A 27,072-nucleotide genomic window follows, 5' to 3' on the forward strand; every position below is an offset into this window, starting at 1 on the left:
CCCCGATATCTCCCGCAGTCAGTGACGATATAAATGCTGTTCTGTACGAGTCTGTGTGTTGTAGGACGGAAGTACACAATCTTGTGGTAAAGTGGAAGTAACAGAAAGAGGTAGTTGAGTAAAGAATTGCGGTTAATAAGTAACAGGACACAACGGTTGCCCCCACGATGCAAAGCCTGCTGGGAAAATCCCTTGGCAAGCAGAGGAGTGTGTGAGTGTGTGTGCGCGCAGAGAGATATCGCTGAAAAAAAAAACAGGAAGACAAGAGGAGGGCTGGTTTATACGCAGTTTTTGAGTCTCCAGCTGTCAATCAAGTTCTTCTTCTGAAGCCAAAGCTCTCCCTCTCATGGGGAAGGTGAAAGGCAAGCCCGGGCCCTTGGCTCGGAGACCCGACAACTCCGCTTTCAAACAGCAGCGGTTACCTGCCTGGTCTCCAATGCTAACTGCTAACACCGTGCTGCCTTTTTTCTACTTTATGGCTTTGATTTGTCTGCTGTTGGGAGTATGGCTGCTTCTCACTGTGCAGAACACCCAGGAAATGAAGGTGAGTGAAAACCACATTTGCTTCTAAACACTCACTTTCAGTTCTAGAAATTTGATGGCGTAAGAGCGCTATGTGTTTGTCTTTGTTCATGTCAGAGAGGCCCCAATGCCTCTGTGTGCAATAAAAACCGGGTGTGACAACGTGAGGAAAGGTCGAAGGTTATGTTTGAAAAAGTTTAAGATCAAGTTCACTATCTGCTCTTTTCCCCCCTCTCTCTCTTTGTCTTTTCAGCTGGACTACACAGAGGCCGAAACCTGCAACAAGTGTTTTGAAATGCGTAAAAATGTGAGCAACGCAAACGAGACCTGCATCTGCACAGTGAATTTTAGGATTGACAAACCATTTGAGGTAAGAACCTCTCAGCACAGAGTGACAACATAATCCTAACTTGAGGGCCACTTATAATCTTACTCCAGAGGCCTCAGTAGCACACGCTAAGTATGGCACAAAGCTCTGAAACAGCTTGGAAGTGGGTCTCGTGTGAAGATTATTACTCTCACACTCTGTATCTAACAGGCCCCACTGTCAGTGCATGCGTTTGTTGTCCGTGCTTTGAGGCTTAAAGCTTAAATTCAGCTTAGGATTTGTGGTTCTACACTCATCCACTTGATGATGAGTGTGTGTGTGTGTGTGTGTGTGTGTGTCCGTCCCAGGGAGATGTCTTTTTCTACTACGGACTCCGTAACTTTCATCAGAACCTTCGCAGATACATGGACTCCAGAGATGATGGGCAGACAGTTGGAAGGAAGAAAAATTTAAAGGTATCTTCGTCATGTCATCAGAAATGCTGACGATGCCAAGAAATAAGTATTTGCCCTCTTCCTCATATCTTATTTTTCTCCATATTTGTCACACATGCATGTTTCAGATCAAATATCATCTGTGGAAAAAGTAATTGCCCCCTAAACCTAATAAATGGTGATGGCAGCAGGAACTGTAGTCAAGTTTTTGTGACTGGCGTTGAATGTTTCACATAACTCGATGAATTTTGAACCACTTTTTTTTTTGCAGAATTGTTTTGATTCAGCCTCACTCGAGGGTTTTCTAGCATGAATGACCTGTTTAAGGTCATGCCTTAAGTGTGGACTTTGATTAGGCCACTCCAAAACATTCATTTGAATTTATCTGGAGTCATTCAGAGGTGACTTTCTGATAAGTTTCGGATCATTGTCCTGCTGCATAACCAAGTACGCTGGAGCTTTAGTGATCGCAGGACATTCTCCTTTGGGATTTTCTGGTAGAGAGCAGAAATCATGTTTCAAATCAAAATCAAATCAAATCACCTTTATTGTCACGTCACATGTGCAGGTACACTGGTACAGTACATGCGAGTGAAATTCTTGTGTGCAAGCTTCACAAGCAACAGAGTTGTGCAAAATACAATAACGTGCAACAAGCAAAATATAAAAATGGTTAATCTAAAAAGTAATAAATATATGTACCATATATAAAGGTATATACATTACTGAATGTGTGTACTAAATAGGTTTTTCTACGTGTGTGTGTGTGTGTGAGTGTGTATATACATGTTTTACAAATGAAATAGAGTAAACAATAAAATAAGATATATAAAATATAAAATATACAGAGGTTGGTATGTGCAAAACAGTGGCATTAATGTACAGTATGGAGTGCATAATGTTGAAGTTCCAGTAGTGAGGGTGAGGTGTCTATGACGTGTTCAGCAGTCTGATGGCCTGGTGGAAAAAGCTGTCTCTCAGTCTGCTGGTTCGGGACCGGATGCTGCAGAACCTCCTTCCTGATGGAAGTAGTCTGAAGAGTTTATGGCTGGGGTGACTGGAGTCCTTGATGATCCTCCCCGCTTTCCTCAGGCACCGCTTCCTGAAGATGTCTTGGAGGGAGGGAAGCTCACCTCCAATTATCCGTTCAGCACACCACACTACTCTCTGGAGAGCTTTGCGGTTGTAAGCGGTGCTGTTGCCATACCAGGTGGTGATGCATCCGGTGAGGATGCTCTCAATGGCACAGCGATAGAAGGTCCTGAGGATGCGGGGGCTCATGCCGAATCTTTTCAGTCTCCTGAGAAAGAAGAGGCGCTGCTGCGCCTTCTTCACTGTCTTGTTTATGTGTACTGACCACGTAAGATCCTCAGCCAGATGTACACCAAGGAAGCGGAAGCTGCTCACTCTCTCCACAGCGGCGCCGTTGATGGTGATGGGGGTGTGTACTCCTCTGCACCTCCGGAAGTCCACTATCAGCTCCTTTGTCTTTGCGACGTTGAGGGTGAGATGGTTGTCTTGACACCAGTTTTCATCAACTACAGCATTTCACTATTGTCCTGAAGCAGCTGCAGACCAGCAGGCAACCACCACTGTTGGTGTGATCTTTTATGAAACGTGTTAGTTTTACACCAGATGTAACGGGACTCAAGCCTTCCAAAAAGTTCAACTTTTGTCTCGTCAGTCCACAGAGTATTTTCCCAAAAGTTCTGGGGATCTTCAAGACGATTTTTGGCAAATGTGAGACGAGCCTGTGTGTTCTTTTTAGTCACCAGTAGTTTTCTTCTTGGACTCTTAGAGTATTAATTCCATACTTGTTCATGTGGGGAAAAAGCACATCATTTCTCCTTTTTTTTAATTTTTTAAATCAGCTGCATCCTGATGGGCGTAGTTGAAAAAAGTTGAAGTTGAAGTTATTTTGGGTGTAAAGAGTACTGCCTGTATATAAATCTGACAGCGTGCACTGGGCACTACCTGCTGTTTTATTTCAGTGGCCAACTTCATTTGACACTCTGATACGGAAGAGGATTAGGGCCACTGGGGGGGAAAAAAAAGTGCACATCTTTTTTTTCTTTTCCAGAATTCTGAGAAAAAAGTCAGGATTCTGACTTTTTTTCTCAGAATTCAGGAAAAGAAGAAAAAAAAAAAGACGTGCCCACTTTCCCTCCCCCCCCCGTGTGATGCATAAAGCTGCTGGGTCACCTTATGCATGGAGTGACAGTTCTGAGTAAAGGGATGGATCTCTCTAATTCCAGAGGTTAAAGAAGAAGCTGGGCAGCATTAGGAGAATCTCATCTCCTCCCAAACACGGCTTCTGAGATTTTCAGCTCCAAAGAGCCGTTATAGAAAAAAGGCCACACTAATCATGCAGAAACTTTGACTTTTATGGTCACTAAGGCTAAGTCATGCCATCTGTTGTACTTGGTTTGTGAAGATTAAAAAAACTGAAGTACAGATGAGCCACACCCCTGATAATGCTGGGTGATTACTGTAAGCAGCGTTTTCATGTTGTTGGTGGAGTTAAAATTAACCTTTGGTAGTTTCATCTATGATAATAGACCTTATTTTAGTGTGTTTCATGTGTTTTGGGAGCCCACATGCATGAATCTTCAGCTACCAGACATGCGCTGTAGTGTTTAAAGCTGAAGAAGCTTGAATTTTACTTGAATACTCGACTTGATTAAATATCACATCTTCCCTAGGACCCAAGTTCATATTGTGAGCCATTTTTGAAAGATCCCAGCGGACGCCCGATTGCTCCCTGTGGCGCTGTGGCCAACAGCATCTTCAACGGTAAACACAACTCAAAACACACAGCATTAGTTAGCAGATAGCTGCTCTACCCTTCCTGTCGCTCTTAACTTGCATGTGTTTTCCCAGACTCCTTCACCCTGCGGTATCATTATTCCAACGGCATAGGTGAGGTTCCTTTGTTGCGGGAAGGCCTCACGTGGTACACGGACAAATACATCAAATTCCGCAACCCAACAACTGACAACTTGACTCTAGCGCAAGTGTTTGAAGGTAAAGAAGGAATGTCTTTTTTTTTCCCCCCCTCAGAAATCATTTTGTGTCACGTTTTAAATGCTTTCTCCACAGGAACGGCGCCACCTCCATACTGGCAGAAGCCCGTGTACAAGCTCGATCCTTCCAATCCCATGAACAACGGTTTCATCAATGACGATTTCATTGTATGGATGAGGGAGGCAGCTTTCCCCAACTTCAAGAAACTTTATGGAATCTTATTCCGAAACGACAACCCCTTCACGAAGGGGCTTCCAGCAGGCAATTACAGCATCGATATATCCTACAGTATCCTTTCACCGTATTAGAGGTGTCTTAACTCCGAAATGCACGTTCCCTCCATATTTTGTTATTCAATTTAAACATGCATACAGACTACAGGCTGACCGTTTTCCTTTGAGCTTCTCTTTGATCAGATATTTTTGGCCTTGACCTCCTGCTCTTTCAGACTTTCCCGTGCAGTATTTTCGAGGCAGAAAGGAAGTGGTGCTGACAACGGTGACCTGGTTTGGAGGTCAGAACCATTTCCTGCCTATTGCTTACCTCGTAACCAGCAGCCTGATCCTCCTGACAGCAGTCGTCCTCACGGTGGTCTGGTGGAAGTTTGGAAAAGATGGGAAGAACATGAAGGAGTGAAGAGGAAGAGGTGCTTGAGGAAACAGAGGAATGCTGGGAAAAAACTTACAAGCAGATTAAAAGAGATTATTGCTGGGTTGATATGGAGGTTTTTTTTTTTTTTTTTTTTTTTTTTTTTAAAAAGGGACAACAAATGCTAAATGACGAACATTTGTGAGTAAATGATGAATGGGGAAAATGGTTTAAAAAGGAATGTTAATTGTGTTCGATTTCACAGCAGCATGTGCAGGAAAACTGGAAAAGCTGCTTTTTCAGATCCACGTGTGTGACGGGTTTATTGTGGTGCTGCCGTGAAAGCTGGTGTGTTTACACATCTGAGCTGTGTTTACTTGATTTTTACTTGCTGAAGTTTGCTTTTATAATACACACACCATTTCTCATGTACTGTTAATATGTATATTTATTAGAATTATTACATTAACATTTCTAATGCAAAGCGTATTCTTGCATCCTTGTGTGCAAAAACCGTCAAAGTGCCACATCTTACAATTGAATAAAGGATTGTAATTAAGATGACCTGTTGAATCGAGTGTTTCTATGTCTTGGCTATAGCTACTTCACACCACACCATCATTTGACAGTACTAAGAATCTGCAGCCTAGCTAAATGCAAACATTTAAAGGTTCAGTTTTTTGCTATACTAAGTTGCAAATTAAGACTGGGCGTGGTTGAAGGAAGTGGGTGTAGTTTTGCAGTTTTAGTCAAATAGAAGTACTGAAGGTACTTTGGCCCCTCTCTTATTTCCCAACGGGTCACCACAGCAGATTGAGCCACATTTGATTGTAGATCATTTTACACAATCCCGTTTATCCAGGCTTGGGGCTGGGAGTACTCTAGCTTCTGAGACTGGGATTTTGTCTCCTGCCAGTCTTCCATGTGTTAACTACTACACTGGCAGTCCAACACACTGGACAAGCAAATCCTGAGGAAGTAGTTTGATACCCATGTTATTCTTTCTGGGGTGGGGAGAGAACATGAACATAAAACGTGGCAGTAATTAGCAAGTTGATAGCTCACAGTCCAGAATAAAGGGGTAGGCATCTTTTATGGTAAGGGGTTGTCAAGTTAAAAAGCTTTCACAAAAAAAAGAAAAACATCCATCCATTCTCTTCCACTTATCTAACTCAGGGTTATAGGTGGGCTAGAGGCAATCCAAGCTGTCATAGGGCAAGAGGGAGAGAACACCCAGGACAGGCCACCAATCTGTTGGAGGGTTAACCCTCCAACACCCACATTCACACCTATGGTCAATTCAGAGTTACCAATTAACCTAACCTCATGCATGTCTTTGCACTGTGGGAAGAAGTTGGAATAGCTGCAGAAAAACCCAGAGAACCCACACAGACAACGAGAACATCCGAACTCCACAGAAAGGCCGCCAGGCTGGATTCAACCCAGAACCTTCTTCACCAAACCCACATTAATCAGAAACAGAAAAATAATTAGTTAATCTTGAAAAATACTAAGTACTCAACAATTTCTTTTAAAAACTCTTTATTTCTATATACAATCAGTGAGAGCCACATAAACTCAACCCTTCTGTGACCAGGGAGCACCTGGAGCTCTGGAAAACTGGTTACTGAGCACGATCAAAGCGTGACAGTGGCACAGCTGTTGGAACAACACCTTTAGGATCAGGTTGCTGTTCTTGTAAAAGATATGAAGCAGCTTGTTCTGCATTTGTCCTCCACCTCTACATGAGTAGCACAGGCGAAGGAGAGGAGCGCAGGTCTATCGGTGCTACAGACGACGTCCTACTATAAGCCACACTGTAAATTGTCCAAAAACCCACAAGGCCGAAATATGACGACAGCTTTACGCACGTACAGACACTGATGCACAGAGATACGAATAATGGAACAAGTCACAACACCCAATTTCATCACCAGACAATCACCACGATCCACAAAACACGATCTAAGAAACACACAATCTATAAAGTTATCACAGCTGTAACATGTTTGCTCATCTACCGCTTTTTACTTGTACCTTTTTTGTTTCATCCAACAATGTAGAAAACAGAAAAAAAAAAAAAAATCAGTTTTAAGACTGCGCAAATGTTTATTTGGCTAAACTTGGGATGTTGGCACGATTGTGAAAGTCGGCTCTGTTGTGAATCAACATTGCATAAACACAGAAAAGGCAACATTTGGTCTCCCAATACAAAACGAGTATTTTCAAAGGATTTTTGGAAGTTCACTGGGTTGATTCTCCTGACCTTTTCTTTTATACGTCTATAAAACAAAATTTACTGTCAGTCAGGTATCCACAATAGCGCGTTACTGAGTGGCGGGATGCTTACTATTAAAAGACTCTCTCCTTATCAGCAGGATGTGAAATAAAAAATAAATATTCATAAATCATTTGAGTTTTTAAACAGGATTGCAGTAATGGAATTACTAGAACTATACACAATTTCAAGTCATGCTTTTAAAACAAAATAAGACAACGACGTACCGTGGAAAGCAAGAGTCTCGCTGCAAACGAGGAACTCCTCAACATGCAATTAATTCAGTACGAAAACCCTCAGATTCGATGGATGTAAATCATCGGGTACATTTCAGTTGGATCTAGTTTAGTGTGTAACAGACAGCGGCAGAATGGAAATCACAGTTTCACAGGATGCAGGACCTTTAAAAAGAGAAAAAAAATAAAAATCACAAAACAGGGACAAAGTCTTTATCAAATAGTAGTCAGCTTTCTTCTTTTTCACCCTCCACGCTTTCCGTTCATCCATTTCCGACTCACGCCTGGCACGAGCACATTCATCTTTGTGATTTCAGTGATAGGACTCTAATGGCACTACACAAGCTGTTTGTGGCCATGCAGAAACAATTAGGAAACAAACATCTCCGGATGAATCTAAAGCGAAGGTAGCGTTCATTCAAGACTCCAGCCCAAAGCTCAACGGCTCTCAACTCAACCCCATCTTTATCCTCTGGGTCGTGTTGGTAGTGAGGGGCAGATTAAGGCCATGTGCATTCAAGCTTTTCAGCCCTGTCCTGTTGGCTTTTGAGTGCTTTTTTGAGGTACCTGATAAGTCAGATCCTCAGTGGGCGTGGCAAGTTCAGTGGAAGTTTTGGGTCTATCGTATGCCATGCTCCCTGACTGGCCACTGTCTGTCCATGGATTCAGTGAGCCAGGCCTGGCGCCCATGAAATTACACAAAGTCGAGGGCTGCTTCAAACCCATGTCAACCACAATGGGCGTAGCGTATTCAGATCCTGAAGATGGCAGGGGTTCGGCGTAGGCGTGGCATAAACCTGAAGAGATGGGGGCGTCATACAGGTCTGGATCAGAGTATCCTGGGGAAGGCCCATCATCTGGTTTAAAGGTTGACCTTGCTCCTAGCGTTGTTACGCCACTTACGAGCGGTTGGGCATATTCTGAAAGGAAAGTGTACAGTAAAGAAATATTAAAAATCAAGGGCATCTTACAGATACCAGTTTACCTCTTGAAATTGCTCCCAAATTCTCTAGAAGTCCTGTTTCTAGAATGCTAAGCAACTAAGGAAACTGATTAACAATTGGATTTCTATGTTACAAAAGCCTATAACTTTATAATTTTATAGAAGCAATCTGCAGCTGCACAGAGGTTTATAGCAGCAATCCAGGATGTGGGGAATCAAACCGCTAACCCTGCAATTAGTGGAAAACTAATTGGATATCTAATTGTTATTTTTTTTGCATATTTGTCACGCCTAAATGGTTCAGACATAGCCAGTTTTAATATTAGACACGGTTAACCCAAGTAAGCACAAAATTTGAAGTTTTTAAATTATTTCATTCATTAAGTGGGGAAAAAAATACTATTTCCCCCTCTTAACTGTGATTAATGACATTTTTTGGAAACGTGTGGTAAATGTCCCTCTCCACACCCAGACCTGATTACTGTAAGACCTGTTAAATCAATAAATCACTCAAATAGAACCCGTTGTACCTGTCAAACCTGAAGCAGGCTAAAGCATCTCAAAAGTGACACATCATGCTACAAGCTAAAGAAACAGCTGTGAAACAAAGTCACTGACACCTATCAGTCTGGAGCTAAAGTAGAAAATGGCTACAAAACCATTTCTAAGGTTCAAGTGAACCACACCGTCCACAATAGGAGAAAACTTAGTGGTGAACCTTCCCTGGAGTGGACGGCCTACCAGAATCACCCCACGGGCAAATCGACAACTCATCCAGGAGGTCAAACATGGTGGTGGTAGTGTCATGACCTAGGGCTGCTTTGCTGCTTCAAGATAACTTAATTGCAATAACTGGTGGAATCCTGAATTCTGCTCTTTTCCAGAAAACCCTGAAGTCCTTGAAGCTCAAGCACACCTGGGTTACGCAGCAGGACAATGAGGAGACCTTAAACAAGCTGTTCATGCTGGGAAAAGCTTCCAATGTGTCTAAATTAAAACAATTCTGCAAAGAAGAGCGGTCCTAAATTCCTCTGCAGTGATGTCAAAGATTCATCGTTGTGTTACTGCAAACATTTGATTACAGTTTTTGCTGCCAAGGGTGGCACAACCTGTTATTAGGTTTAGGGGGCAATTACATTTTCGCGCAGGGCCAGGTAGGTCTGAATCACTTTTTCCCCCCTCAATAAAAGAAATCATCATTTAAAATCTGCACTGTGTGTTTAGTCTGGTTTTCTTTGTCTAATATTAAAATTAGGTTAATGATCTGAAATGTATAAGTGTAAGAAATATGCATAAAATCAATATTTTAAAAAAAGAAATCAGGATGGCTGCAGATGCGTTTTATGTTTTATGTTAACATACTGGAGGCATCTTTCAAGTGTAGGTTAATATGCAAACAGATCAACACAGTACCCTGTACTAAGAACGCCCGGTTACTTCAGCAGCTACTGCAGGCGACAGCATTTACCTGCAGGCTCAGCATGTAGCCCTGGTACGACACCCCTCCCCGTTAGCCGGCTGACTTCACTGCTGCTGTATCGCACCGAATCCTCCGTCTCCACCATCTTGGAGGGCAGTAGCTGCTTCATGCTTTTCCACCAGTCTGCTACAGATGCACAGAGATGCAACAGCAAGTCCACAAAACACATCCAGGTAAACTGAGCTGTCCTGCACGGCGATGACATACCTGTGCCATCCAAGTGAGGAAGATCATACGTTCCTTCAGAAGTCTTTTTCCTGTCAGAGACGAGTAAAGTCAAATGGGCAAAAAACCCAAAAACGAAACAAAAACTTGAAGAAAGAAGAAGATGAATACCTGTTCTTCCAGTGACAAGCACAAACCACAATCAGGATGAGAGTCAGGACCATGACCAACACGGGAACCAGGACTGCTGCCAGAGTCACATCTAAAATGGGGGAAAATGCACAAAGTTATTATAATATAAAATACTTTTTGTGTGTGTGTGTTGTTGTTAAAAACTGCACGCACCTTTACCAGTGTGGGGAGGCATGGTGGTGTTTCTGATGTTCGGGGTAGGTGTTGTTTGGCCAAGGTGAGGTGGATGTTTTGTGCCGGCAGCTCCTGGAGTATGACGGGGAGGGGACATCCTTGGCCTCAAATCTGACGTTCGCCTTTCTGCAAATACATGAATACAAATGTACTTCCAGCACGGTGCAAATGCCTCAAGCCACCCTGCATTTCTTTATTTGAGCACTCTATTTAAGGAGCATAGTTCTCCATCTTAAAAGACATTCAAACCTCTTCTTTGGATGTTGGCTGCCTTTTGTTCTGTTCCATGTCAAGATGATTCAACACTCCTTCAGTAATGTTGAGATCCAAGCCCTGGGAGCCCAATCCATGACTGAGAGGCGTTTCATTGTGTTTTTTTCCTATTCAGATATGTTTTTACTGCTTTCCAGATGGTACTGCACCAACTTTGACAACACCACTGGCTGAAATACAGCCCCAAACCATGAAAGCACCTCCACCATGTTTTACATGTAGCTGTACATGCTCACTGTTTTTTGACCTCCCCTCCCACTGATTTTTTAGTTTTGTTATTCTGTAATTTGGCATCTCTTTTCTCCATGTTTCCCTTCTTTAAGACTGGTTTCGTGCCAACCAGTCTTCCACTGAGACCATCTAGTAACTAGTAACAAAGATTTAAAATTTAAATCTAAATTGAAAGTTGGCTCTTTGCTTAGTTTGTCTGTTACATGGGGAGACGATCCTAGTTCATCCGAGTTTGGTGCAGTTTGGTGCGGGGGGGGGGGGGGGGGGGGGGGGTTGCTTGAATGATTCATAGGTCAGTGTTAAGTAGTTGAATAATAATCAGGTACAAGAAAAACTTTGGAGAGAAAGCCTGGCTCCAGAGGAGCAAAATATAAAGAAATGTCTCAAAACTTTTGCACAATACATACATCTGTGTTGATCAGCTCACTTTGCTGACCTGCCAGTAAACACTCCATTTACCTGAAGGAACTTGGCAGCCAAGCAGCTCCAACTTGAGTGCAATTCTCTTGTACCACGAGATGGGATTGATCCTCACAAACCGGGCCACGATTGGTGGAATGAAGTTATTCCTCACCTCGTCTCCGTAGTTGTTGTTGCCTTGGAAAATCTAACACAAAATAATAACAAGCTCTCTTATTTGTGTCAGAGGTTTGAACCCAACTGTAGTAACAGCTGCAGGAACAATTCACTTTGAGGACAAATGCACTATAAGCTGATTACTTTCCAACTTGGCAAGCTAATAATTACTTTCCTCCAACACAATATGAGACTGTGAGAATCCCAGTAGAAAGGAACTGGGAGACAGCAGTTTCAGCCCAAGAACTCTGCCACTAAATCTATATCCATCCATTATTAATGCCCGAGTGTCCAGACTTGTCTACCACAGCACTTAACTGAAACCACTGACTGCTCCAATTTCCTGCCATAAACATCTCTTAGTCAATAGTAGCTGCTCTGGTAACAATCCATATAAGTGTCTCTGCAGACTTCTAAAGTGATATTTTGGTCCATCTGCACCAATTTGAAGAAGGGGGTTACGTCATTTTGCTTTGCACTCTTTTTTTTTTTGTAACTGTTGAGCGAGCAGGGTTTATTGATTACCTTGTCTTGTACAGAATTTGATTCTTTGTAGCCGGACCACTGTTTGCCGTCGTTACTGTACAGGACCCGGTACGCTGAAACGTAGCACTTTTCCTCGCTGAGGGCAGAACCAGTGGTGATGATTCCTGGATGCATGCACAGAGAGAGGAAACAGGAAGATGACGTACAGCTGACTCGACTGAAAGCTCAGGACTGCGGCTGTGTCCAGAATCACTCCCCATTTACTACATCCTGTATTTACCGTCTGCCGTGTTTATCAGAGATGAGAAGAGATACTGAGCTATATGGAAACCACAGTCTTGCATCAGGCATTCTCAAGCGCCACACACAGTAAATGGTTTACATGGAATGCACTGGTTTTGAAGCTTGAGCTCTGGTATCTCTTAGATCTGTTTTTATGCAACCATCATCTCAGCTATGATCAAGTCTGTGCCTCTGTTGTAAATGAGATGGCGTACCTCACCTCACTATATAGAAATTATATTATAACATAAGTAGTAAAATCTCATGGATATTGTAAAATTGTTGGTTTCATCCATTTGTAAAAGGTTTTTGATTTTACTCTATCCTATGTATATAGTGCCAAATCACAACAACACTTCCTCAAGGCACTTTATATTGTAAGGTAAAAGCCGTAAAATAATAAAGAGAAAGGCCAACAATCAGACGATCCCCTTTGAGTTAGCGCTTTGCAACAGTGGGGAGGAAAAACTCCCTTTTTACAGGAAGAACCCAACGGTTCAGGGAAGTGCAGCCATTTGCTACGACCAGTTTGAATTCTATTTTTGATATAAATTTTTTGAATGATTTTTTTTAAGCATCAACCAAACACTTGTGGCCTGCCAGTGATGCAACTGCCCCGCCCCTTTTATAGAGGCTCAGAGGGAAACAACTGTCTTCTGAATTCAGAAAAACAATAATGACTCATAACACAAATGTCTGGAAGGGGCTATAACTGTGCCCATGACATGCACACTACATATACACAGAAATGTTCAAACATCTTCCTAAAATACTGATGAGGAAGGTCCGAGTGGTATCTGAATGTCCATATAGGCATTCGAAGGTGTATATGCACATATGCATGTGAGTGTATGTACATATGTGTATATGAATATATTAATACGTTCACTCTTTACATGCATATATCAATCGGTAGGTATAAATGCACCTGTATGTGTATATGGCTCACGGGTATGTGATTTGAAATTAAGATATTATTGTGATCGTTCACTAGACAGGAGGGGGAAGGATCGAATATGTTAATACTTCTTTCTACTCAAACATTAAATCTGAGTTACTTGTATACAGTTGATTAAAATAGTTGGTGTTTTATTTTGTTGAATGTCCGTATATGTCAACTGTACTTTAGTCTGTTAAATGTTTGAAATAAACTGATCTAACTGACTTGTGATAATATTACAAAGCAACAATGCATGGCAATCTGTACCTTTTGTAAAGGTACAGATTAAGTATGTGGTCGCAGTTTAACCTGAGGATGACGTCGACGTTTGTGTAAAGGAAGGTGTCACAAGACACAACGTCAGAGAATCACCAGCCTGTGTATGTGTTTGTTTATTGAATGAACATAACTTTGTTATTAGAATTTTGTTTACCTGTGATCCGCTTCTCCTTCTTGAGATCTACCTGCAGCCACTGCAGCTGGTCACTCTGAGAAGGGGCCCATGGCAGTCCCTCCTTTTTGAGCCGTGCCCCTGATGGTGCCCACACACGAGTGCTCCAGTCCAACGCAGACGAAGCACTGAGCTGAGTATCAGCAACGCCCCCCGATGCCAAACCCAGCGTTCCATAGCAGCCTGAAAGCACAAACAGACCCTTAGCTTCATTAATAAGAATAGAAACTCATTTAAGACATGAAATAAAGCTTGGATTGCATTTCATTAAAAGGTAATCTTCAAGATTTACGTAGTTGATGACGCCTGCAGCAACTGATGGGAAAAGCAAAGGCTGTTTTAATAATGGAGTATACGTTAAACCCAGGAAGTGGCCCATTTTGGAGTAACTGACAGTCTGAAATGTGCAGCCCGTCATCAGTTAACCAGTTAACTTTGGCTCCCTTTTCAGTTAACATAGAAGCATCTTTGATGAATGACAGCAGTGAACATCACAGGTTTGCCTGAGAAATTCCAGGGGGAAGAAACTTCTCAATAATAAGGCAGTCAGGGGTGTTTTTCCCAGTGAATACCAAGTAATATGGCTTTATGAATGTGGGCTCTCAGAATGATGGATGCTTAAAGTCCCCCAAAATATTTGGATGTCCAGTCTCTGGCATTAGATTTGGAGAATTAGAATTTTCCAGCTCGGACATTGATATTTTCTTTACAGACAATGTGATTGTCTGTAATCACATCAAGCCCCCTGACAAAATAATGCCATATAAACACCTAAAAACACCCCTACTATCATTCAATGAATGATGGTAGGGGTCAAAAATAATGACAGTAAGGAAGCGAAATTCATCATAATTCTTTAAACAAGTGTCTCTTTCCTTGTTTTTCCCCTGTTTGATAAACTGAGGATGTTTCTTAAGCAACCTATAAATCATTTAAGCAACTTATTAACAAATCAATTTTAAATTGTATCTTGTATTTGTCACAAAAACATGTCATCGACAGCAAGTGAACAGAATCTGAAAATCACGTCCTTAATAGGAAAAACAATACAGCAAAGACCCTGGATGACTCACCGTTGGTCGTGAAGGTGAACAGGCTGTCTGACCGAGTTCCTCTGAGGAGTAAGAAAGAAGATCCAGCAAATATTATTTACCAAACTGTCAGAATCGTTTAGATTTACATATATATTTAACCTTCTCTAGGACAGAGACCAAGTACAGTTGGTTTAATAAGAGGAGCAAACAGAGAAGAAGAACATGTGTGTACTGTGGTGAATGTCTTACACAGTGGAAGTGACATTGTTAGCCAGTGTGCCCTCATAGTGAGAGATGCCTTTGCTGTTGACCACACTGATATTCCCGCCTGCTGCATTGGACACCACACCTGCATGGATTGCTGCCACACACAGAGGGGAAGACTGTAGAACGAAAGGAACAAAGGATTAAACTGATATATTCTTATCAATATGTCCTGTTGTTGTTACAAACCAGATCTGATTAACTAAAGAGTAGGTGAATCAGACCTGATTCACCAAAATAAAAGGTACAACTACTGTCTGAACTGCACTTTTTTCACGAGATAAGAAAAAAAACTGTTGTTCTTTCTAAATCAGTTAAGAAGAAAAATTTAAACTACAGTAATCACTTCAAATCACCTAAAAAGTCCACTTCTTTCACCTTATCAGACCCGGCAGGTCACAAGAGAAACATCCAGTCTTGATATTTCTGTTTTCTACCAGTCGTTCCTGTCTGCATGAATGCTGACCACATGTTGTAGTCTTGTGACTTGTAGTGTGTTGGGCCATTGTCACTGATGTTGTTAATGTACGACTGGTCATATTAGTTTGCATAGATTTTCTGAAGAAGTCTGAATATAGAGTAGAAACAGACTAGAAAAAGGCTTTTAGATGTACCCCGCCTCTCCCCCTGTGATAGCTGGGACAGGTTCCAGCCCCCCGTGATACTTAGTTGAATAGGTAGAGAATGGATGCCCCCCCCCCCCAAACAGAGAACCCACAAGAAGAAAGAAAAATGCTTCATTTTATGTGTCTTTGCTAAAAAGATTGAAAGCCATATCTTTACTACCTCACAAACACAGACTTTGAAAAGTTAAACTTTTTGGAATCATGAAGTTTTGGGAAAGGAAAGAAAATCTGAGTAGTAGTGGCGTTCCTATGTGGCACACATGTTGTGCCGTTGCAAATTTGCTCTATTTTCAAGTTGCTGAGTGGAAACAGGCAGTACCGCTTTGCAGCATAATCGCTTAACCTTCAAACCGAGGGAGATAAAGGCTGATGAGTCAGGATGATGTCACTTCTGTGCACAGAGGATAATAAGTGGCATTGAAGGTAATGATTCCCTCCCGGCTGCATTCCTGTCAAAACCTGGTGCCACATCACTGAGAAACTGACAAAACCTGATCCCGCTCTGGCCACGAGCTCCTTCCGATGAGCAGCTGGTGGTGCGAGGGGGGAAAATCGTCTTACGGGAAAGACCCACGCTGGCATTGTGGGGGGGAAAAAAAAAAAAAAAAAATAGTGACAAGCCCACGCATGTATTCACAAACATGCACATGCACAGCAGTTAGAGGCTGCCACAAGCAATCAACACTTTCCCTGTGACTCTTAAACTTCCACAAAAACACATACCGCATCCTTAAGAGAGCCAGCCAAAACCACTAACACAAACACAAAGTAATGCTCCAAACCACAGTTCCCTGCCTCCAGCAGAGGAAACCACACTAACACACAAGACTAACACGTGTTATAAGTGGAAGATGGAAATTTTAATAAATAAATAAATAGTAGAACATGGATCACCGAATAAATCTGAAGTAAAATTATTTTAAAAAACTAAAGTTAGCTGCAGGATTACGATCTGGGTGTAGGAACTGATCCTTGTGAGAGACGCACACACACTCACCATCATATTCCACACACAAAGACACAATCATGAATGAATCACACGCACACAAGCAAAAGCGGCTCAGGCATGCACGCACACAAAGGTTTTCTCCAACTTCTAATCACACTGATTCACTCTTCAGACTTTTTTGCTCTCCACAAACACTCCACATACACACACACAGCCCTGCTCAGCACCCTCCTGCAGCTGGACTGGATTACAAGGTTATTATTTTCGGCCAAACTATTATCTCACCTCCCTTTCACCCGCTGACCCTGCCCCTCCTCTGTTCCTGTGGGGCGCCTCGTTCCCTGAAGCTCAACCCCACGCTCCTCCCTATCCTCCCGTCGGCCAGCAACACCACTCCCTCTCTCGCTCCCTTCCTCCCTTCCCTCTTTATGAGACATCCTCAAGCTCTAAACATGAGGTCATCAACCAGAGACTTAGTGCCCGTGACCTCACACGCAGCAGGGGTGCTGTGAGGTCATCAATCCAAGACACGTTTGAGCCACTGCTCCTTTTGCCTCCTTCACAAAGATAACTTGTAGCTAAGAAAACATAAATAAAAGCGATGCACGTGTATGTCTGTGCATACACGGGGCGCGTACCCACCTCTCTGTAACCATTGGGTATAGTTCCAGAAATCTCCTCTGTAGATGTCAAGCAGCCTGCCGGACAGTATTTCCTAAAAAGAGAGTGACACGTGTACAATTTATATCCACCAGTGTAATCAGTGCGCCGACATCCACAAAAAGCAAACTCTGTTTACCTGTACGCTGCCTCGGTGAAGTTCATTCCCTTGTCCACGCAGGTGATTAGATCTGCAAAGGCAAATAAACAGCGTCAGAACTGGTTTCTCTGCATGTTCTTGATAAACTATCACCCACTTTAAAAAAAAAATCCACCCTTTCGGTTTCTTTACCTTTTGAACAGTTTACCATATCCAGCTAATCATAATCGTAATCGCTGATTAATGTTAAACATAAAGTTCGACAAATCCAACATTCGGACTCAATTTGGCCCCACTGGGATTCCTCGGAGTGCCATGAGGGTGGGTACATTAAACATTAAACAGCTGTGGAGCAAAGTGGTGAGATGGACCATTCAACAGAGTGCACCGCTGCTAGAATGGCTAAAAGCAACCATCCAGAGCACTCAGGTTGAAATGTTTTTTTATTTATTTTGTGTTGTTCAAGCGAGCAGATGTTCAGTTCACTCTCACCGGATCACAGCAGACAAATAAACACAGTAAAGTAATCGCATTGAGTAGCTGGAATCAGTTCATTTTGGGGCAATTTTGGTTGTTTTTCACATCCAGGTCGAACACGTTAAAGTCATCCGGTGAAGGATGTGTGTTATTGGAGGGGTATGTGAGCTGGGTGTGGACGTGAAGTCCAACAGGATGATGTGGGCTACTGAGAAGTGTAAATAAACCTCGTGGAGATGGTCAGTGTGTGGGAGTCTTCACCACATTACAAAGAGAAGAAAAACCCCTTTATCTGGCAGACCAACCAATGAGTCAAAAAAATGACAAACACCCCCAATCGCCACAGGTCACCATGGTTACTCGGTTACTTAGCTGTGCAAACTGTCCGCCCACGCTCATCTGCACGCATCAGTTACAAGACGACATCACGCACATCAGCGCCTTTGTGGAAAAAGTGGCTGATGGCCTTGTTTGCCTTGCAGTGTGATTCAGTCGAGCTGAGATAACCGCCAAGACAAAAATATTACTGCGCTGCACACACGTCACTGCTGCGGCTTTCTTCTTGTGGCTCCAATTATCCATTTATCTCCAAAGCATCCACATGACGAGGCACGTCTTCAGAAACAAGGGACATGCTTACTAAGGAAACAAATCTCTCATTTTAAATCCTTGGTAATTAAGCTAACGTACAGCTTTGTCCCCATTGTCCCTGTGCAGAACTCCAACATGAGTGCCTTGGATCGAGCTGCCACCGGCTGTTTCTCATGTCCGTCAGAATTCATCTAATCCTGCAACCTCACTACTGTGTAATATATCACAGTTGAGCTCAATTAGGACTTTCTCACAGGATGCAAGTCTTACAATAAAACCACAAACCATGAATATTTTTTCAATTACTCTCACTTCCTCTCACCCCTCATTGCCATTGTGGCTTCACTGTGGCTTTGCCCCTTTTCCACTTCCCAAAAAGTCTGGATTTTCCTTCACCCCCCTCCCTGCTACTTTCATTACTACACTCAACTTTAACCATCAGAGCCCAGTGGGAACGCATCCAGTAAGAAAACAGTAGATTTACTTTTTTCCCCAGTCATGGTATGCTGCTAATTTTCAATCTGACTAAACCCAAAATTGTGCACATTCATCTGCTCATGCCACCCCTCGCTGTTCTCGCATTTATGTAAGAAAAACAACCATCTGAAACGATGCCCACTAGCATGATCGCCCTGCACATACAGCAGCTGGAATTCCAGACATGTGGCTGATGAGAACATCACATTCACAGCAGAGCAGCTCCTTATCTTTGCTGCGTGTTTAAATTCGTATTCAGCGGTGAGCAAACACCACATCGTAAAAAGCCTCTCATGCGGCCTCGAGCGTCGTCGCCACAGAAGTGAACACACAGTTCTCTATTCAACTCCCACCTTTCTGGGGTTTTTTTTTTTGGTCTTTTTATTACCATGGATATCGTTTGCTTATAGGATAATGAGGCATGCATGTCATCTACATTGGTCCTGAGCATAAAAACATTCAACATACATATAACACTGTCAGTATGAGAACATATTAGCCGTTGTGTGTGAAGGGGCTTTTTGCACAAACACACAAATATTTAGAACCATTTTCGTTTTAAACCGGGGGGAAAAAAGCCAAAGGATCTAAATCGAGCAATCAGATGAAAGGATGTTCTGCAGCTTCTAATTGACTAATTTGTTGCAACTAATATATGATATTAAATATCCAGACGACACAAAAGCACTAGTTTTCAAATATGACTTAGAGTGACATTGTTTTTAAGCATAGTGAACATTGAAGAAGGGTTATTTCCCAGAAACTAGCAGCAAGAATGTGCACAATGGCCGAATATCTATTTATTAGCGCGTGCTTTCAACTCCATTACATCAGTTTGTTATTTACCAAACTGAATTCTTTAAGAGGCAGATGATTAAATTAGCAAAATAAAATGACAAGTCACCCTCCCTGCCCAGCCCCATTAAAGATTCTCTTGGTTCCAAGTGTTTGGACACAATCTGAATTGGCCCAGTGGAAAAACTGCATGCACAATCCTCAAAAAGATGTTTAAGGCAGCCCTAGAAAGTCAGACCTGTTCCAACTTTACCCATAAGAAACAGAAAACTTAGACAGACCGGTCTAGAGGTTGCAGTGTTGGCCAATTAGGTGTTAGGTGTATCACTTTTGCCCAGACTGATCGACTGACGTTTTCATCCACTAACACCGGCAGGATTTTTTGACAAACATGGAGAAAACTGGATGACCCAACAGGAGGGAGATATGCAGTTCTCACACACCAACAGTAACAGGTTGCCAGCTTTTAGACAAACCCATGTGTTACTGATCTGCGTGCAAGACTTTTCCAGAACACCCAGATTACTTCAGAGCTGTTAAAATAATGTGAAGGTGCAGAACGAAATAGCTGTGATTAACCCAAACTCACAATCGCTGAATCAAGTCCTATTCCCCCACCCCCGGGGGCCGAAGCAGACATGCACACAAGCTCAAACTTGAGATTTCTGAACCACACGACCGTTACTGCAGGCTGGGATGATAAGACGACGATGAGAGACTTTGCGCGTGGGTGAGCTGAGAGTCTGCCGTTACCTGCGTGTTCAGTGGTGGAGTAGGACAGGTAGAAACCACGTCCAGTATGGTGGGTCCCACTCATAAACTGCACAGTGGCCTCGTTGCCAGTGGAATTGATCAGATGTTCAACCTTCAGACCCAACCCGCAGAGCTTGACTGTTAAGCAAGAACAGGGACACAAAGAGGCCGGTCAGTTACACAAATTAATGCCCCAAAAAACAAAACAAAAAAACCCAACATAAAACCACAAAAACAAGATTTCATCAGTTTCATTAAGTAAGATGGACTAGAGGAGTGTTTCGGATATATTCTGGGAAAAGTCAATCTAATTTTCTTTCTGCAGGATTCACCAAGTTAAATGCAGGTCTTTATAAGAACCTTCTGATAAAGAGCAACCCAACACCTCCTTCGTGGTCATAAGGGCCTAAATGATAATATAAATATGATGCAGAGTCATCAGCCACAGACTGATATTTGTTGAAATATTAATGTGCACCATCATTTATTATAATACACTTTCCAATGCTTTACATCCACACATAGCAATATTTTAGATTGATATAAGGCAACATTGTTTCCAAAAACCTTGGGGCATTGTCAATCTGGTTATTGAAAATTTTCAATAACCAGATTGACAATCAGGCAGCAGCTCGTCCGGCTCAATTCACAGGTTATTGCACGTAAAATGACAAATGTGACCTTGACCGTGAGCGCAGTTCAGGTAAAGACCTATTCAACATCTACATGTGCACATTTCACTAGAATTTGACCAATATTCTAGGAGGCATAAACTTGTTGCTAAGGCTGTGTGAGATGAAAGCAGAGTGCAGTATTTTGTAAATCATTTAAAGCCAATATTTAATTGGAAATAGCACAAAGACATCATAAGAAATGTTACAACTGAGTATTTTAAGCAGATGTTACTTTAACTCTGATATAGCGACACAATTCAAACAAAATTCTGTCGCAGATAGAAATTTTCACAACTGTTAAGTTACGTACGGGCGACGTACGCACAACATGACACGTGATACAAACATCACAAACGTAACATCGCATTCAGATGGGAGTGATGAAAGTAAAATATATACAAAAAAACCAAAGAATTGGTATTTACAATAAATATTTTTTAAACGTATAGATGTTTATAATCGCTGCATGTGTACGTACTTGTACATACATACACTCCAATCATTATAATAAGATATACAGTGTTCTAACCTTTTCAAAAATAGGAAAGTAAAAAATCTTGACCTAGATTCTGGAAGTTAGGTGGATGGTTTTGGCAATGAAAATGAATTTTGCTCAGTTTATACTAAATATAACACTTGTAATAATAGGTCAAATTTTTCTTATTGCTCTGATAGCTTCTGATGTACCAAAACTAGACGTCTGATTGCAAAAATATGAGAAACTTCACAATAAAAAGGCTCAGAGAGGCTGCTGTGCATAATCTGTATTAGTAGTATGTATTAGCACCTTGTATTAGCAAAGACAAATGTTGGAAACATACACATGACCTTAGCAGGCTTTATATTCACTATGCATCATCCAGTGACTCTAGCTTTAGCGTATTAAACTGCCCAAAAACACCCATAGCTTAAAATAATCCACCCTTGGCTGAGATCAGGGCGAAATCTGCCTAATAACTTACAACGGCGAGGTTATAACAGTGAAAGACAATATGTCCTCCAATTTCCTGACATTTAACTCCTTTAATGTAATAACCACATTTCTCCTGTGCCTATAAACAGATAATGTTCATTATCTGCTCATAAGACACGCTTTCCAAGCTCATCTGAAAGAAGAGGCGTTTGCAGGCATTTCAAACGTCTGCACACAACACTGAAGTGAAAAGCCAGACATCATCAAGAAAAGGAAGATGCAACAGAATGAAGATAATGGGTTAATAACAACAACACAGTCTCTTCAGTAGTGTGGTAGTTAATTATTTGTAAGAAGAGTGACAGAAGAAAGGAAAGCTAGAGAAAAAATAATCAAACTGTGGGTACAGTCGCTCTCATCTTTGAACACCGGCCAATCATGACACAGAGTGGGTGTGAATGTTGAACTGTCGATTTCAGAAAATTGTTAGACTCTGACACCCAATAGGCAGTGTTAGAATGACGCACAGAGAAGGGCTTTCCAGAGATCAGTCCAAAACCTGACAAAAACCTATCACAGACTGATCTGCTGCTTTATATTGAAACAAGCATGATTCCCTTACTCTGTATCGTTTACTGCATGTTTATTATTAACAACGACATGGATTTGCCCTCTACAAAACATTAAGTCCAGTTTAACATCCGCCTGTCACCCTCACCAATCTCGCTCCTGTTTGGTCCGATGCCGTTGTACAGGCGGAGGTAGTTGACCTGGCAGTCGCTGTCTTCTATGTCCAATAAAGCAAAGAGAAAATGGATCCTCTTGTCACGCGGCACACTGATCTCCCACTCGCACACAGTGTTGTTCGGGTACGTCCTTGGGTACCCCAGAGAGGACAGAGTCCCACTCTCGGGGCCAAGTACACTGGGGCCACAGCCATCACCTGTGGAACAACAAAAACACACAGTTTCAGGAAACGCAAGCAAAGAGTGGGTGTGATTTACACCATGTAAAGTATAAAAGTAACACCACATCTCTTGGTTATTGGGCAAACACTAGCTTTTGTTGATTTTGTGTTCATTTTGTGTTCATGGTCGCTGAGATCTTTTAGCAATAGAGGATAGAGTTACTCAGTTTCACTTAAAATAAGCAAAGATATTTAAGGTTTATTTTAAGTCAATTCAACTTGCACTGTCCTGCTGAGTCACCCCGCAGTTCAAAATGATCCCCAATACAAGTATAAACAGGCAACGAGCTAGCAGTTTATTGCTTCACATCTGGCTGGGGCTTTACCTTCAGTCTGCTCAAACTGAATTAGCATTTTGAATAAGGAAACAAAATAGTTGTTATACATAACATGTTTACATCCATAGAGACATCTTTTAAATACGGTCTAACCACAATGACATCATAAACTGGTCAGAAAAGTCCTGAGGCGATTCTCTGATTTTTATGGACAGAATTTCTAGGAGCAGCCAAGTAGGGAAGGCTCGACTTTGCTGGTCTCAGGATCACCTCACAATATGGCTCTCTTGACTTCGTCAGGTGATGCCCTCGACCTCACACTGGGGCGTTGTGCAGCACGAAACGGAAGAACTCAGTAATGTAGATGCGACAGCAAAACTGTTGATTTGCTTGTCTGTCTACATTCCTACCTTGTGGTATGGACACAAACAGTGGGTAGTGACTGAAACAATGAGGTTGCATACAAGCAATGCAAATGAGCTTCCTTCAAAGGGTGTCTTTGAGAAAAAGGTGAAGAACTCGAAGCAAGCGTCGCCTTTAAAAGGGTCTAACAATGACAATGCATGTGAACCATGTAAAATGTCAAAAGCGGTCCTGTTCAACATATCGATAACGCCATTATCAGGCAATCACTTGACTGCAGCTCAGTGCATTTAGACATATAGAAATTGTAAAGTTGACCAAGCCAAGAATCATAATGAGGAAGAAACGTGATTTTAGTGACTTTTTGTTCTTTTTGTTGCCAGATGGACTGGACTGAATTGAATATTTCAGAAACTTCTGATGTACTCCAATTTTCCTGAGATCCATTTCTTGGGAATATAGAGAATGACCAGTAAAAGAGAAAATTATCCAGTGGGTGGCAGTTCTGTGGGCAAAAATGCCCAGATGATGTCAGAGGTTTGACCTGACAGGAAAGCAACAGTAATTCGAATAACCACTTATTACAACCAAGATGTACAGAAGAGCATCTCTGAATGCATGACACATGAAACCTTGAAGTAGCTGGGCTACAGAAGCAGAAGACCACACTGAATGCCACAGCTATCAGCTAGGGGCAGGAAACTGAGGCTACAACTCACAGACTCACAAAATTATGCCTGGTCTGATGAGTCTTGATAAGAGGTAGGATCAGAATTTGGCCTAAACGTCAGGAAATAAATGATCCATCCTGCCTTGTATCAACAGTTCAGGCTGTTGGTGGTGTAATGGTGTGGGGGATGTTTTTTTTGTTCACTGCCACCTCAGCGCCAACTGAGCATCATGTAAATACCACAGTCTACCTGAGTACTACCTATGACATCAGTGACAGTGTAGCCATCTGCTGATGGCTTCCTCCAGCAAGATAAACCGCCATGTCGCAAAGCTCAAATCATCTCATACTGGACTCTATAACATGACAATGAGTTCACTGTACTCAAACAGGCTGAACAGTTGATAGATCTCAATCATGTCAATATGGACCAAGATCTCTCAGGAATGCTTCCTTGGTTTAGCTATGCCATAAAGAATTAAGCCAGGGGTCTAATCGAGTACTTAGTGCAAGCTGTAACTAAATGTTGTGGCTGGTGAGTGTATGTTGACCGATATGCACTAGTATCTTTTTTTTCTTTTTTAAGCAGAGCATAATACAGAAAAAGATGTTTGGCTAATTTAGTGAGGGTGTCCTCACATATGCAGCTTGCTTTCCAGAGCGACTGATTCCTGTTGTTTATAATGACCTTTCTGGCACATGCAGAAGTGTCCAGTGCTGCTGAGTCCAGCAGGGATTTCACAGTAAGTCGCCCACTAGCTTGTGAAACACTTATGGAATGACCAGTTTCTCACTTTAACATATCTGCCATACTTTATGCAAAATCTATACACAAGAAATTCAGATGTAATGACACTTGAACTTCTTACTTTTTGAAAACTAGCAGTAAAGTTTACACACTTTTCATTAATCTAGAAAAATTATAGCATTTGGACAATGACAAAAACAAAATGTTTGATGCTGCCATACTTTTAATAACAGTGCCTGTTAAATTATGTAATCCAATGCAGTAATGGTGTTCAGTGAAGGGCTAAGTATTACTTCTTGTTTAGTTTTTATAGACAATAAAACAAAACGTTGGCTGTTCTCCAGAGAGCAACACATGAACCTGAAAGTTAACGATTACATGTGAGATGATTTAGAGACTTTTTCAAAAATTAAAAGCTGTGTTTTAATAGAGCGTGTGTGAGAGAGAGAAAGCAAAGACTGAGTCTGTGGATGTTGTGTGTGGCTCTGAGATAACACTAAGCAGTCACGCTTCATGGTGCTAACTCGATGTTCTGTGGACCTGCAGTTACGTAAGAGCCTCTCAGTGGACATTATCCAGATGAACAGGACAAAAACAAAGCAGCTTCCCTCACCCTGACTCACAAAAGTTACCGAGCAACTGTATGGTGTTTAACAGGAGTGCAGATTACCTTCATAAAAGGAGAGCTCTCAGGCTCAAGAAACAATACTAAAAGCAAATGTCTATCATCACACCCATCTATTAATGTGAATGTTAGTTAACGTGAAATGCAAGTTATGACACACCATGTCCACGTGTTTACAGCATTACCCCCACTGCTACCCCACCCCCAATCTGTGGCCACCTGAGGACTGTTGACTTTAAAATATATATACTTATATATTTGTATTTAGCTATAATATAGCGTCAGGTTAGCATTCTCCAACCAAAATATATTGTTACCCGGGGTTGTTATGCTAGCTTTAAAGTAAAAATTGGGCTACCTGAAAAAGGCAACAAGGCCACAAGCACCCAAACGTGCTATCCTCTCGTACAGAGACCTCAAAAACCAGACTCCATTAAAAAATCTGTCAATTTAAAGAGAACAGGGGCACAGGGGAAAGCACATAAGCAACATACTGTTGCTTCAACGTTAGGCAAAACATTTCAAGCAGCACGTTAATTCAGTAAGCACCCATTTTATAAGGCGGCAGTTATTTCCCAACAGTATCAGTTTTTTAGGAACCGGTTTGCCTGGTTTTACTACAACCGTCTCCCACCAAAAAAGAAAAACATCACGACGGGCGGTGGCGAGCTGTGCTCAACTCCACGTACACGCGCACACACAGGGCCATGTAAGGTAGGTTTAAGTTTGGTTGACCATGACAACACACTTTAAACATCCCACGAAACATCGACACGTCTGTGTTTACACTTTAAATCGGCATGGCCGCGGGTTTCCGCGGTCACACACAGCCCGTCCAGTTGTCACTGCACTGCCGACTGGTACAAACCTTTCTGCCCTCCACAGCTCTCCGTGGTGAGAATGATGAGTATCGACAGGACGAGAACCCCGGCCCCTGTCGGTCCCCTGCCCACCATTACCGCTCTGCCCATAGCAGCCTGCAGTCTGAATGCATAATGCTCGCTTCCTGGCCGGCTGCTTCAACCTGTACCGTGGAAATAAAAAGAAAGGCAACCCTTCATCTCTTCGAGATACAGTCCGCGGGTGGTGTCTTCCTGAGGATTTTTTCTTCTTTTCTTCTCTTTTCTTTTGGCTTATCGCTCAACAGTCCAGTGGTTTGCGACAAACACACTATGGAGGTAAACGCTCCACTCGCACACACACATATCCAATCTGTGGCGCTACTTCCTCCACTCCACCGAGGCTCCTCCTCCTGGACTGGGATACCCGAGTCCCCCAAGTGGTCTAAATGGTCCTGTACTGCCCGCAAGCACCCCCCACCCCAACCTTCAGCACCTGCTACACTCATATAATAAAAACGTCCACCCCCAAAAAATCCACCTGGTCACCAAAAGGAAACACTTAAACAGCACCCTGCAGACCCCACAATCCGTGCTTCTGTTTGCTTCTTAAACCACACTCTCCCAGTCTTAGTCAATGCGAAATGAAATCCTTTATTCAGGTAA

General features: G+C 42.2%; 2 protein-coding genes across 5 annotated transcripts; one reads left to right on the forward strand and one right to left on the reverse strand.

Annotated features, from left to right (window-relative positions):
* On the forward strand, positions 1-7,230 carry tmem30c (transmembrane protein 30C). Its single transcript, XM_003451592.5, has 7 exons — positions 1-544; positions 776-892; positions 1,198-1,305; positions 3,987-4,077; positions 4,165-4,308; positions 4,384-4,596; positions 4,757-7,230. Exons 1-7 carry the CDS (start codon positions 347-349, stop codon positions 4,942-4,944), a joined length of 1,059 nt encoding a protein of 352 aa, XP_003451640.1. The 5' UTR covers positions 1-346; the 3' UTR covers positions 4,945-7,230.
* On the reverse strand, positions 6,624-27,072 carry dcbld2 (discoidin, CUB and LCCL domain containing 2). 4 transcript variants are annotated; one of them, XM_019353010.2, is made up of 15 exons: positions 26,436-27,069; positions 22,635-22,859; positions 20,330-20,467; positions 17,276-17,327; positions 17,119-17,191; positions 14,887-15,020; positions 14,677-14,717; positions 13,586-13,786; positions 11,970-12,094; positions 11,328-11,475; positions 10,350-10,490; positions 10,170-10,260; positions 10,041-10,090; positions 9,822-9,959; positions 6,624-8,330 (listed from the first exon to the last, which is right to left on the reverse strand). In XM_019353010.2, the coding sequence occupies exons 1-15, from the start codon at positions 26,536-26,538 to the stop codon at positions 7,936-7,938; spliced, it is 2,055 nt and encodes a 684-aa protein (XP_019208555.1). In that variant the 5' UTR covers positions 26,539-27,069; the 3' UTR covers positions 6,624-7,935. The 4 variants fall into 4 exon arrangements, with proteins under 4 accessions (XP_019208555.1, XP_019208554.1, XP_005475555.1 ...); XM_019353009.2 differs by having other exon boundaries at positions 9,822-9,956; positions 10,344-10,490; positions 26,436-26,902; XM_005475498.4 differs by having other exon boundaries at positions 10,344-10,490; positions 26,436-26,900.

Source organism: Oreochromis niloticus, linkage group LG16 (genome assembly GCF_001858045.2).
Source record: "Oreochromis niloticus isolate F11D_XX linkage group LG16, O_niloticus_UMD_NMBU, whole genome shotgun sequence".
Classification (NCBI taxonomy): domain Eukaryota; kingdom Metazoa; phylum Chordata; class Actinopteri; order Cichliformes; family Cichlidae; genus Oreochromis; species Oreochromis niloticus.